The sequence below is a fragment of the Phasianus colchicus genome, chromosome 20 (genome assembly GCF_987193195.1).
Source record: "Phasianus colchicus chromosome 20, bPhaCol1.hap1.1, whole genome shotgun sequence".
Taxonomy (NCBI): Eukaryota; Metazoa; Chordata; class Aves; order Galliformes; family Phasianidae; genus Phasianus; species Phasianus colchicus.
The window spans coordinates 11,072,487-11,086,542 of record NC_143455.1 but is presented as its reverse complement, the minus strand read 5'-3'; the positions used below and the strand labels follow the sequence as shown (position 1 = coordinate 11,086,542).

General features: G+C 42.9%; 2 protein-coding genes across 6 annotated transcripts in view; one reads left to right on the top strand and one right to left on the bottom strand.

Annotated features, from left to right (window-relative positions):
* The window catches only part of TMEM94 (transmembrane protein 94), a 47,069-nt gene extending 35,922 nt beyond the window's left edge, over positions 1–11,147 (bottom strand). The window contains exons 1-2 of one of the 2 annotated variants that reach the window (XM_031598617.2): positions 10,997–11,147; positions 4,157–4,283 (exon numbers count right to left, since the gene is read on the bottom strand). In XM_031598617.2, coding sequence (XP_031454477.1) covers positions 4,157–4,180 — 24 coding nt within the window. In that variant the 5' untranslated portion in view covers positions 4,181–4,283; positions 10,997–11,147. Of the gene's footprint in view, positions 1–428; positions 600–4,156; positions 4,284–10,996 lie in introns of those variants that run through there. The other variant, XM_090122206.1, reaches the window with a different exon arrangement.
* GRB2 (growth factor receptor bound protein 2) overlaps positions 10,788–14,056 on the top strand; it is a 44,978-nt gene continuing 41,709 nt past the window's right edge. Inside the window, exon 1 of one of the 4 annotated variants that reach the window (XM_090122214.1) lies at positions 10,788–10,809. The gene's annotated coding sequence lies outside the window, so the exon portion shown is untranslated. Of the gene's footprint in view, positions 10,810–11,247; positions 11,427–11,480; positions 11,604–14,056 lie in introns of those variants that run through there. The other 3 variants (XM_031598632.2, XM_031598629.2, XM_031598631.2) reach the window with 3 other exon arrangements.

Genomic DNA, 14,056 nt, shown 5'->3' with positions numbered 1-14,056 from the left:
AGACTCTGAGGACTAAAATACTATATAGCCTGGCAGATGCACCACAAAACATGTTTAAAAGGAGTACTGATGTTCGACAGCCACAGATCAAAGCACGTAGAAGAAACAGACAAATTTAAATCAAAAGGCAGAGGAGTAGCAAAGCAGGTGTCAGAAGCTAAATTCATCTTTGCTCCCTCCTGTTGGTCCTACAGTTAAACCTGCAATTTAAAACAAGGCTTCTCTCACCAACCCCTCCAACAACAAAGCCATTCCCTTCCTAGAAATCTTCACTGCTTCATGTCCTGCTATAACGTCTTTCCTCAAAACCTCCAAGCTTTTCATGCAGAGCTTATTCACATCAGCTTTTCACATCAGGCAAGATGCAGGTTGGGGAAGGAGAGAAGGAAAGCCATTTTGAATTTAAACATTAAGAGAGAGAAACTTACTTTGCGGCATTTGCCTTGGTGGGTGATCCACAGATCAGCCTGCTTAAAGAGCATCTGGCCTACACTCCTGAGCCACTTATATAGCAACTTGCACTGCTGCTGCCCTCCAAAAATGAAAGCAGAGAAGGAGAGAGAGAAAGACTGCACGCAGCCCAGCACTGCAGAGAATGAGACAGAAGCAGCAGAGTGAAGCACCAGTCTGCTGATTAATTCAGCCTGTTTCCAGTCACGCTGCAGATCCAGCAAGGAGGCGGTGGATGGGGGTGGGGGATGGAGGAGAGAAAGGAAAAAAGACAGAGACAGAAGGAAGTTTGCCCAGGATAGCCCCAGACATCTGAAAGAATGGTTCTTCATCAGACAGAATTGATTCAGCCAGAATCCCTGGGTTCCCTGTCTGTAGAGATGCATATGCACACATAGTAAGGGTTGATGCTGACAGACAGGGCTCTGCGGAAAAACAGATGGCAAATTAGATGGGACAAAGTGCTTTAAGATATACTATATAAGAAGGAACACCTAAGCAGCCAAGGGACAAAAAACAGGTAAGAGACAGAGAGCCCCAGGAATGCTGGCTTCCCTGTGTAACTCTAGGAGAATCATCCAGGGGACTCCATAGCTCTGAATTCAAACTCAACTTAAAAATAAATAGGATGGCTACAGGTCCAGTCTGAGGTGTTCCTACCCTCTTTTCCTGTTGATAGTGCGTCTTCGTTTCAGCCAGGATGAAATTGTTTTCTCCAGAGTCCCAGCTGAAACTAAGACAGAGAAAACAGCAAATGCCCCATCAGCATTCACACATCCTGTGCCACCCTATCTAAACCAAAAGGTGCACAGAGATTCTTCATAGCCATACACCATGTCTGAGGCTCACCGCTTACTGCCAGCTGTTCAATGCCACAGAGAGGCGAAGAAATGGTGCAGACAGGGAAGGGCTGAGTGCAATGACAGGTAATGAAAAAAAGGCCTTTGGAGGCAAGGAAGGAATGAAGTTTCACTCACTCACATATTTTACAGGAATTGCATCCCTTTTGTTGTTGGAGGTAAACATCTTTGTAAGTGGGTTTTTATGTAGCTCCTGCTTCAGTGCTGTCCTGATTCTGTCTGAGCTACCCAGCTTTGCAAAGCAATCATTACATCAATTATTTCCTTCTACATAGAAAAGGGTGAAGAACTGGAACCATGTCAATAGCTTGCCAAGGATTATAGCCAACCTGTATAAAATGGAACAGGCATTTACTGCAAAGACTTCCAGTCTCAGCATATTGTGCAGCTCTGAAGACCACATGCAGGTGTCAGGACTTGCCTACCAGCCCTAGCCAAAATCTTTACTTCCTTTCCTTACCTGAGAATCAGATGCCAAAATAGGCACACTTCATATTCTTTGTTTAAAACCAGAAATACAGTGATTAGAGATCTCCATATTGATAATAGATACAGTGTTGATCTAAGACAATTCCTGAAAGAATGAGTAATCTTCATGTTGGCACTGAGTTATACTTTGGTATGCCATCTCACAAAGCTCTTAAATCTTGAAAGGAAGCAGCCACCACATTTAATGTCAATTCACTAGAAAGCAGGAGGAGAAAAAAGGAAAAAGATATCCTTCATAGTTCTGTAGAGTATTTTGTTTCCTAGACAACAATTTTAAATTGCAGAAAAGAACAAAATGTCCTAATGGTACATTTTTTTCTTACATACTCTTTTCACTATATTCACCTACTCAGTTTGTCACAAACAAAAAAAGTAAGGAGAAAAAAAGGAACACTAACAACAATACTTGCAAATCCTCACATACCATATATGTATCAGCCCCTTTTTAACTTAGTGCTTCTTCAGCTGTTTCTTGTGGCTCTGCATCTGCTGGAGACTTAAGTAAATGTGAATAAAGCAACTTGTCAGTAACAGAGCAATACCATGGCTTTTGCAAGGCCTCTGACATGGTCCCATACCACATCCTTATCTCTAAACTGGAGAGGTATGGACTTGAAGGCAGAACTATTTGGTGGATAAGGAATTGGCTGTGTGGTCAAAGACAGAGGATTGTGGTAAATGACTCCATGTCCAGGCAGAGGGCAGTGATGAGTGGTGACCCTGAGGGGTCTGTCTTGGGACTGGTACTCTCTAACATCTTTATCAATGACATAGATGATGGGATCAAGTGCACTCTTGGCAAATTTGTGGACAACACCAAGTTAAGTTGAGTTTTGCAGTGATACAACAGAAGGAAGGGATGCCATCCAAAGGGACACTGTCACACTCAAAAGGTGGGCTTGTGTAAACCTAATGAGGTTCAAGAAAGCCAAGTGCAGTTGTTGAACTCGAGTCAGGACAACCCCAGATATACATACAGACTGGGAGAAGAACTTGAGAGGAGCCCTGCTGAGTAGGAATAAGAGGTTCTGGCAGATGAAAGACCTGACATGAGCCAATAGTGTGCACTTGCAGCTCCAAAGGACAATTGTATCCCCAGTGGCCAGAAGGACAAGGGAGATGATTGTCCTCCTCTACTCTGCCCCTGTGAGGCCCTATCTGGAGTACTGCGTTCAGATCTGGAACCCCCAACACAGGAAAGATGTGGAGCTTTTAGGAAGGGTCCACAGGAGAGCCATGAGCATGATCAGAGGGCTGGAGCACCTCTCCTGTGAAGACAGGCTGAGGGAGCTGGGCTTGTTCAGTCTGGAGAAGAGAAGGGTGCAGAAAGAAATCTTTATGGCTTTCCAATATCTAAAGGGAGATTATAAACAGGAGCAATATCAACTTTTTACATGCGTAGTGATAGGACAAGTGGAAATGGATTTCAACTAAAGGCGAGGAGATTTAGAGGGGAAAGTTGTTCACTGAGAAGGTGGTGAGGTGCTGGAACAGGTTGCCCAGAGATATTGTGGGTGCCCCATCCCTGGAGGTGCTCAAGGCCAGGCTGGATGGGGCCTAGGCAACCTGATCTAGTGCTTGATCCAGCAGCTGGCAACCCTGTGGCAGGGGGTTTGCAACTGGATGATCCTTGAGGTCCTTTCCAATCCAAGCCATTCTATGATTTCCTGATTCTGTGATATACTTCACCTATGTTGTTCCACTACGGTGCTTCAGTCTCAGCCTAAAAAAGACTTGTTCTAGGCATTGGAGTTGTTTCTGTAAGCTATTAAGTCTTTCACCTTTACTGAGATTCTCTGTAAAGGGTACTGATTGAAAAGTGAGTATTCACACCCTAGCAACTCAACATATTTAAATAGTTCTGTGGGGAAACAATTTCTGGCCTCTGCCAGGCCAAGCCATCAAACAGATGGATTAATTTCCCAAACACATCACCTGGGTTAACTGACATTTCCTAAAACAAAACTGAATGGCCCTTAAAATCCACAGCTGACTTGTGAGTGCATGAAGAAATCACAACATTGTATCTTGAAAGCCCTACTCACAGGTTTGTTCACCACTTGAAGAACCTAGATCTCACCACAGTGAATATTGATCAATAGAATATAACAAAGGAGGTGACTCTTACAGAACAGCACTCTGCCATTGCTGGACAACCTCGCAACAAACCTTACCTACTGAGACAAGTGAGTACATCTCGATGAGTGTCAAGGTGACAGAAGTCTCAATTTTTGTATTAACCATGGATTATATTGTCACATAACAACACCAAGTGGTCAGTCTTGACTCAAAATAATGAAAGACAATTAGAAGGACTTGACACTTAGGTTAGGCATGGTTCTTATCAGGAAACGTACCTGACACTTCTCCTTGAGGTCCATGGCTACGCAATTCTGTAAGCATGTCCAGTAAAAGTGGATTGCTTCTCAGGGAAGAATGTCTCCTAGGTAGAGATGAGCTTGGTTATATTTATCACATCACCATCTGTGGAAATAGAAAGGGAAGCAGTTAATTTCCAAATATCACTGCCTTTAGGACAAGAAAGTAATGGAAGTCACATAATTCAAATTGTTTTTTAAAAGGAGAACTGGGAAGCAGAAAAGTGCTTCCGACAGTACAGCATCTCCCTCTTTACTCAGAATTGATTCCATTAGCTCAACTCCCCCCAGAACTGGAAATGGGAGATGAATTAAGTTCTCTGTGACTCAGGGTGAGAGCATTGTTGAAGCCCTGACAGACTTTCAGGCTAGTCCCCAGAAAAAGCTGACCAGACTCTGGATTCTGCCAGGTGCTGGAGCAAGCTGCTACCCATAGCTATTTGTCTTGCTCTTCTTATCAACTGCGAGCTTTGTCCAGCTAATCTCTAATTGAAGCCTGCAGTAATGATTCTTCCATTTGCAGAAAAGCACTCCCAATCTTTGATAGAGCTATGCTACTAGTAACTAGACCATTTTTATTTTAGCACACTGGGACTCTAGTAGAATTGAAGTAGGAAGCAGCTCTGGAGCTCCCAACTTTTTTCTCGACAATATGCTCCTTGATCTCCCGTAGCACGTCTCCCCATAGGGAGAATTTATAGCAGCCTTTCAGTACCAGAAGGGGGACTACAGAAAATCTCAGGAGGGAGTTTTTATAATGGCATGTAGCAACATGAAAATAGGAAATAGCTTTAAACTGGAAGAGTACAGATTTAGACCAGACATTAGGAAGAAACTCTTTACTGATGGTGATGATGGTGAGACACTGGAACAGAATGTCTCATCAGAGATTGCCTAGAGATGTTGTGGATGTTCCCTGCCTGGAAACGTTCAAAAAAACTTCCAGGCTGGATGGGGCTTTGAGCAACCTCATCTAGCAGAGGGGGCCCTGCCCATAGCAAAGGGGTTGGAACTAGACGATCTTAAGGGTCCCTTCAACCCATCCATCATATGATTCTATGATATGATTCTACAATACTCTCTGAATACTGTGGTATTTCAAGGAAAATAAAAGGCATCCAAAGCTTACTCAGAAAGCCACTACTGCCATACTGAAGTGTTAGATATAAATATCCTCTCTTGCAGGCAAGTACTGCCTCTGCATTCTGGGAAGCAGCAAGTATTTAGTATTCTGCTTATCAAAGAATTCCTTGCAGTACAGAAACTAATGCCTGCAAGTGCAGTTTTCTGCCATCTGCCACAAGTCTGGACTCTGCTCTACTCTGTTCTGTGACTCTTGTCAATATGCACACATCAAAGGAATGGAGCTATTTTCAGGCACACTGTATCCCAGCCAGGCCAATCAAAGCAACTGCAAAGAGAGGATCAGATAAAGTTACAGGAGCAAAGCTGACAAAGAGTGCTGGGAGTTGGAAGGAGGAAAATGCAACTCTGCATGTTTGCATGCAGCAGCTTAGAGCATCAATAACCCATTTTTAACTTGAGCATCATTTCAATATAAGGCAAGGCAAGATGAGATGATTTTAAGATGGAGAAGATGGCCACTAACAATGAGAGGGCTTAGAAATAAATCCAGGATTCTTTTTTTTTACCCCACCCCCAAGAGAAGATTAATTAGATCTACCAAGGGGTTTGTGTACCCTGTCCTTACATGTTCAAACAAAAAAATTACATGTCTGTATTTGTCTCTGGATCTGCACTTCAAAATCATAATTATCAGTGATGTGACCAGGCAACTGGGAAGCCACAGTCACAAAAGCAGAGCAAGTAAAAACATCTTCAGCTGTTTGTTCTTCAGAGTCTGTATCACTAGCAGCAGTAGGGGCCATGCAGGGAGACAGTTGGGCAGGAAGCAGGATTTGCTGCACTGCAGCAAATGACTTTCTGATTTAAGCACCAAACTGAAATGTGATCTTGAATGCAAGGCACGCCATTCCTTAAAGTTCAAGGCACATCATTTGCATGCTTACGAATACCACCCTGAAGTCCTTCAGTGCTAGGAAGCAGCATACAAAGCACAAGTGCTAAAAAGGAAAGACTAGTTGGAAAGATAATTCTTATCTAGATAAAATCAAAACCTGTTAAAATGAACGATATACGAAGACCTTGTAAAAGTAATCAGAGCAGTGCATGCAGCACTGCTTCACCATCATATGTGCACAGGGCTTCTCCAAAATTAGCTTCAGGTCAAGTGATGCTAAAGGAGAAGACAGATATCTTTCCTGAATTTCTACACTAGGATTGGTATTGTAGCTGTGTAAACTCTGATTTGTAAGCTTTCTTTCAAATACATACTTTACCAGAATAAATATTCTCCAAGATTGTTTGCAAAAATTATGCCATAACAACTAAAATCTCATATGCCTCACAGAGGTCTTGCAAACACCCAGAAAATGGCTTCACACAATAAGGAGCTGAAGCAGTTTATGAATTCTGCAGGCAATGTACAGTGTACATATTTGCAGAAATGTGCATTAATTCACTCTAACTCTCCCCTACAGATACTTGGGAAAAAAAACACATTTGAGGAGTAGCAAATCTTTAGGGAGAAAAGCAAATCAACTTAATTTTCCCCACAGCATTCAATCACTAGAACAGATTATAAAATATAATGGGGAAACTGAACATGTCTTCATGTTCAGTGAAACTATCAAAAATGAATTCCTCAATAACAGAATTCCAATCCATCAAGAACAGAAACAAGGGGGAACCAATAATAATCAAAAAAGCAGCTGCCTTAGGAAAACATGGCTTAGATAGAGCTCATTGTTTTGATATCAGCAGAAACATACGGACTTCCTACTCATGAGGAGTTGATGTCTGTCTCCTAATTTGCAACACTGGCACACTTGCTGGCATACGGGTTCTCAAAGATGCATAAAGTGATAGTGTCAATTGATGTGAGACCCACTGAGAGCACAGAAGGGAGCTGGCAGCTACGCTTCTTGGCTTCGGTATCGGCTTGCAAAAAAAAAAATGACTTGTAAAAAGCTAAACATTCTTTGCTTAATAACCGCGTATTACTGATACGGATATACATATCTGCGTCAGAGAGAAACTGTGAAGTATGCGTATGAGTATTTGTAAAGTGAGATCCTCTAAATTGTTCCTGTATATGTGCTAAGTATTATCAACACAGTAGTGGCCAAACGTCTCATTTGTGCATGGCTGTGAAGAATCAGAAATGTATTTCACCAAGCTTCACTCCCCTTGCTAGGTGACAGGAATTAGAGAGAGATCTATTCTACCTTGATTCAGGAACAAGGTTAAACTTGAAATTAACTTTAAAATTTGTCTTTCACTTGAAGGCATGCTTTTTGGGAGATAGTACTTGCTGAGAATTTTCAAAAAGAAAAAAGGTCTCTGACTCCTTCCTTCTTTCTTCAGCACTGAGCCTGGGCATTAGACTTGTTCCAAAGAACATTGGTGTCTTACAGCAAGACCTGAGCAACAGGGAAGGAGTAGGGAGGTAAGGCATAGCTTTGGCACACCAGTCTTTATCTCAAGTAAATAGTCCTCAGTGAGAGTATCAATTTACTTGAAAGATAAGATGGGTAAAACAAAATGCTACACAACTGAAAGAACACCTTTTTTTCCTTTTTTCTCTGGTGGCTTGATAAGCAATTGACAGATCTGATCAAAAGAATGATCAAAGTAGTTTAGTCTACCTTGCTGTACCCACAGTAGTTGATGCCACCCCAAATTGAGGAACGATATATCTGAAAGATTTTCATTATCTTCATTTTTCTTTCTTGGGAAAAATAAATTTTAAAGAAGAGTGTATGGGAACTGCTGAATCACAGCCTGAACCTGTGATTGATCACCTGAGGCGAGCAATGAGTCAGCCCTGGGAGCACAGGTGAAGGTAATTCACCTGCCCTGCTAGAAGGGATGCAGCTGGCTCCACCTCTCCTAGACCCATTTAAGAGCTGACTACCAGTGGGGAAGGATCTCCTTCTGGAGATCCCTCTTTTGGGTTTTTACAGTGAGCTCAGAACAAGGTAAGCACTTAAGCACTCTATCTGTTCTCTTTTTGGTATAATGACCTGCTTAGCCAAACTCTCTTGTTTACTTCATAATTATAACATCTGTATATTCATTGATTATACAAAGAGTATTTAGCAATTAAAGGATTTCTTTATCTTTTCTGCTTCAAGTACTCTAAGCCTGCTACAAAAAGGCATTATCTGTATTTAGCCTGATTGAAAGTGAAAAATGCAACAACAACAAAATGCTGTGAGGGCCTCTCCAGCTTCTGCAGAGTGAGGACACGTCATCTGCTTTCTGGTATGGTATCTTAAATGGTAACTAAAACACTTTACAGTAAATGTATGAAGAAATCACTGCAAAACTGATAGCTGTCATTCGTCATGACAATGGTTACTATGATAAGCAAGATTTTATAACAACCTCAATTAAAAAATACTTAAACGACTGAAAACCACAAAGACACAGCAGCCCAAAATAAAATTAAAAAGACCATGCTGTATCTATAGGATCTTCAAGCAAATCATTTTTTGCTGATATACTCATAGAGAAGAGCATAGCTTTTTCTCTTAATTTCACTTTATAAATAAGACTGTATAACTGCCTACAGTAAATCTAAGTAAAAAAGCTCTTACACTAGTGTTTGTCATTTGGAGACACTTAACTGTAGGGAAATCGTTACAAGTCACAAATTGAACTGGAGGTTGAGCACCTGGTGAAGGGATGTAGCTGGCCTAGGGAGCACAGGCAATGTGCACCTGTGCTCCCCAAGTGACCAGAAGGGCTGGACCCACGGTGGAGCCACCCTGTGCTCATATAAGGACCAGCCACATAAGGGAAGATATCTTTTGGACCGAGCTATTTTCTGGGAAGGAATGCTGCATAGCTGGAGAGCTCATTCACCAGCTTGGTGAGTTCCATTCTTCTTTCAGTATATGACTATTGGCATACCTGTGAACACTTTATCTGCTGTTGCTAAAAAGCTGTAAGAAGCAAAGCTGTTTCTTTGAAAGTAGAACACTAACAAACATCATAGTGATAAGAATGCTTTCTGAGAATTCCCCCCAAATAGGCACAGCATCTGAAGGCTATTAGGGCGATCACATGCATATATTCATTCAAACAGAGTATGACTCTTAAGTGGAAAATGCACTGTTCAGTTCAACAGACTTTGTATTTTATTATTTTCATGAATTCCATTAAAATCTTATGATGAATAACTGTGTCTAGAATCATGGTAGTAAGCTAACTTGTTCTACTGTGACTAGAGAACAGAAAAGTTCCGTGCAGCTCATTAGCAACTTTTTTTTTCCACTGTTCACTTAAGAATATTCTGGACAAAGATCCCAAGTGCTTCATGTGGTGTACAAGCGGTCTCATATATAATTACAGGTGTTAAAAATCGAAATGCGACAAAGCAAACTCTGTCCTACAGGTAGGACAGTGCTGCCCACACCCTAGGCAGGCCTCTCTTTTTGGACAACCCTACCAAAGGACTGGTCTTCTGGTCAATCCCCCATAGCTCGTGGCAAGCTTCACCAGTCACAGGGGTCTATAACCTCTCACTTCTAGGGTGGCTCTTGTTTGAGCAGTTTGATCTTAGCAGTGTTTGCTGTGTCTTCTAGTAGCTAGTCTGACAAGAATGTATCTGAAACAGGGGCAACTTTCAAGAAATACAAATTTAAGCTGTTAAAGATGTAATATGAAGACTAAAGGGGAAAGTTTTGTTTTCTTGGTTCTGCTTGCATTGCCAATATTTGTTCCTGGGACCTAGGCTAAAGCTGCTAATATTTTAATCTTCTTATCAGATAAAGTGTTGGCAATACACTTATTTAAAGCGTTCGAGTTAAGAATATTATGTGTTGATGTGCTTGAGTAGAAGATGACAGAGAAAAAGTACTAACTGAAAGAGCACAAGATCCTGTATAAAGCCACCAGCATGTGTGTCTGTATTACACAGATTTCTTAAAATGTGACTCTTATGCCTTCTAGCTTATTTAAATTCTGCTCTATTTGAACAAGATGTGTACTTTAACATAGTACAGTAGCTGCTAATAATTTGTTTACACTGTAACTTGTTTTTAAGGAACCTGAAATATAGACGTACTACGTTATTGCATCTTCTTGTGCATACTGTGCTGTCCACTGTTCAACTCTGAACTTTATTTCTACAATTGCTGTAAGAAATAATAGGATTTTAAGCAGTTTTGCCATAGGGGCTTCATCTCTTTTGAAACTGTGTGTGTGGGGGGGGAGAGCGATACTACTTGGAGCTGCTTCAGGAGGATGGATGGATATGTTGGGTCCATGTACTGCTAGTCTGATAACTTCAGGTGCTGATAAGACTCAGGAAGTTATCAGCTACGAGCCCGACTCCCAGCCGTGAGCCCCGACGCGGAGCCGCGGCTGACCGCCCCGAGGCGAGGGGTGGGCACTTGAGGCGTTTCCCTCCGTGCGGGTGGGCCCGGCTGCCGCCCCACCTGCGAGAGGAGCACCCAGCCGGGTGTGCCTTAGAACTACCACGTGTCGGAGCTTTCTGCGATTTGTTTGTTTCTTTCTCTCCCGTCTCCTTCATAAGTCGCTAGGTAACGCTCCGCTGAGGGGAACGGCGCTGCGCGGGAGCCCCCGGCCCGAGGGTTGGGGAGGGCTTTCCTCAGGCCTCCCGACTGGGCCGGGGCCGAAGGGCAAATCCCAGCTGTACGAGCGCGGGCCCTCCCGAACTCGCTCCACGGCGGGACGGAGCCCAGCCGCCGCCGCTCGGCCTGTACTCACCAGCCGCACCGGACCGCCTCAGCGGGGAAGCCGCTCGCCCTCCTGGCCTCCCCCAGCGCTGCCGGGGCCGCCATCAGGGTCACTGGCAAAGCGGGCCGCCACGGCGCTGGGGACCCGCGGTGGCGTTTCGAGGCTGCCTCAAGAAGCGGGCACCTGATTGGTGGGATCTCGAGCGGCCGCCCGTACGGCGTTCGCTGATTGGTGAGATCAGAGTGGCGCGCGAAGCCGAGCGGAGGCTCTGGCGGCGGGTCGCCCTGAAGAGCGGCGGCTCAGCCCTGAGCGCCGGGCTCCCTCAGCGGGACAGCGGCCCGTCTGCCCCCGTGAGCCTCGGAGGGAGGGTACTGATCTCCCACTGCAGAAGCCGCTTTTGTCGTAGGGCGACCGACCGAATGGAAGCCGTGAGGTCGAAGGAGCCGTGAGGTGAATGTAGGTGCGCAGGAAGCAGTAAGGCGGCGAGCGCGTGGAGCCGGTAATCTGAGGAGAAATCTGAACGCTGCACAATCTGGAAAGGAAATCGGGTGCGAGGCAGAGACGGCTCGTTCTGCCTCTGCCTGCGGAGTTTGGGTTCTGTCTTCTGAATGCGTGGTGGAGCAGCTAAGCTGGAAAGGTTTACGTTCTGTCTTTATTCCCTTCCTGTAATTCAGTGCTCTTACATCGCAGGTTGCGATGCGCCGCTCCCGTGTGAGATTTCACAGAAGTGATGTTCACTGGCGTGCTGAAGCGCAGATGCCAAACTCTAGTGGAATTGTTTGTGCTTTTACATAATAACGTACACGAAGAGCGCTGCGCTCATTTCCCTGCCATTAAGTTTTGGGAGAGAAAGTGGGATTTTAGGAGCCTTTGACACAATCTGAACTGAACGTACGTTTGATTTAGGAGTTCTACAGTGTTGTTTGCAGCTCTGCTAAATACCTTATAAGTCTTAGTGAGGAGAACAATGACTGTGGAACTCTGGGCTTTCCTGAGCTTCTGGTTACTCAGAACAGTCCCCGAGAAGCAGGAAAGAAAAATGGAACTCCAGTACTCTTGAGTGACACTGTAAGCCTTTATAGTTCTTTAAAAGGAAATAGTGGCAGGTCTGGAGGATTTTCTGCTGTAGTTTAGACACAGTATGGGGAAGGGGATAAGTGATTTACCGGAGTTGTAGTAATGTGAGATCATGAGTTGGGCTTAGTGCTGTGTGAGCATCTTGTTGTTCCTCTTTAGGTTGTTCCTCCACCACCACGATGAAATGTACTTAATTAGTAAAATGCTTTAAAGAAAAGGTTAAAGAAGTATCTTGAACAGAGATTTGGAGACTGGATTACTTGGTTCTTGACACAGATTTCCTGTGCGTCTCAAGCAAGCCACTAATAAATGCTGCTTTTTCTCACTGTTGTGTTCTGAATAGAACTTCCCCTGCAGTTATGGAGGCTAATAGATGGGATACTTAATCTATTTGTGCCTTTATTTGCTCCTTGGTAAACTTGATCTAACTGTTCATCCCAGAGTGATTTAAAAACCTAATGTTTGTAGAGCATGTGGAATTTAAGTGAAAAACATTATCAAAATACAGTGTTACGAGGATGCTTGGAGGAGTAGAAATACCCTTGAATTAGACAGTGTTGTTAGGAGATGCAGAAATAGAAAAGGTGATCCAGTGAACACTTTTCTCGTGATTTCTAGTACTTGATAGTAAAGGGAAAGCTGAACAGGAAAATGCTGTTGAATACTTAAGATAAAATAATCCAGTATGATTTTTTTCAAATCTGAGATATCTGATGTAAAGACTTTTTCTATAAGAAAATGCTCTGTCCATCTTACATTAAGTAATCTTCCTCTTGTTTTGTGTTACAGAATTGTGAACGAATGTTCTAAAGGTAGACAAGATTATTTCTGGATCTTTATGGTATTGTAGTATTCTAGGATGGAAAGTTCAGATGGGTCAGTTTTGCCCGCAAATTAGGATCATTTTCCACACTTGCTTCAAAATGAATATTAAAACTATTATTTGGGTGCTTTGTTCCACATCCTTGTGCTTCTTGGAATTGTGGAACTATTTCACTGTGTAAAGGCCTCAGTATTATTTTGGTAGGAATTGAATTTAAAGAAATGAAATATTTACTGCAAACCCTTGTGTATGCTCTGAAAATCCTTGTGTCTAAAACACAGGGATATGATGTCTCCTCTTTGGGGCATGACATATGGGCAGAGATGTCTCATGCAGTAAGCTTGTGCTTCTGGATGAATTGCAGCCTCTGGCAAATCCAGGGGGACTATTTGGCCTCCCTGCATATGCCTTTCAGTCAGTCCTCATCAGTGTGCTGTTGTGCATGGAGCAGGTGTAAGAATTTGAGCAGGAGCACTTTGAAGTAGATACTGTGTGTGAAAAAAAACTCTTTGCTTTCTTTAAGTTAAGCTCTTTAAAAGGTGTTGAAGTTGCATATAGTTTTAATCAGTGTGATGAGCAGCATTTCTGAATGGTAGTGCAAAATAAAAATTAAATCAGTGAATTTCTTGGTGTTACTTAGAAAAAGCAATTGCTGTATGACTTCCTTTTCCCTGTCCCTTCCCCCAGCACCTTTGATGCCAGATGCTAGGATTTAACCGTATTTCTAGTACTTGCATAGCTATGAGAAATTAAAAAGAGGAAATTGATACAAAACCTGTTTGAGTCCTAAATATTTAAAAGCAGTAGTTGACCAACACCTCTTCAAAAGCTCAAGGGAAGACAATATTTCATTTTAGCCAAATGATGTTGCTTTCCAGCTTGTGTTTGATATATAGGGAAGCAGCACATAACTCAATGTTTATTAACAAAAAAGTGGGTTATTCCTCTAAAAAACAGGATTCAGCCTTTTATTAACAAAAATCTTTGTTTTTCCTTCCAACTGAAAAGTAATTAACTGACAATTCCAAGCTGTCTTGAAAATGATAGGTAACTAAACTGGGAGCCGGAGGAAAGCAGAAGCCCTTCTGTACTGAAGAAAGGGAGATAGCACACTATAGCTGGATCTGTTTTTTCCCTTTTATAGACTTCTGTCAGAGCTTAAGTAGCTCCAGGTGATCCCAGCCAACTTG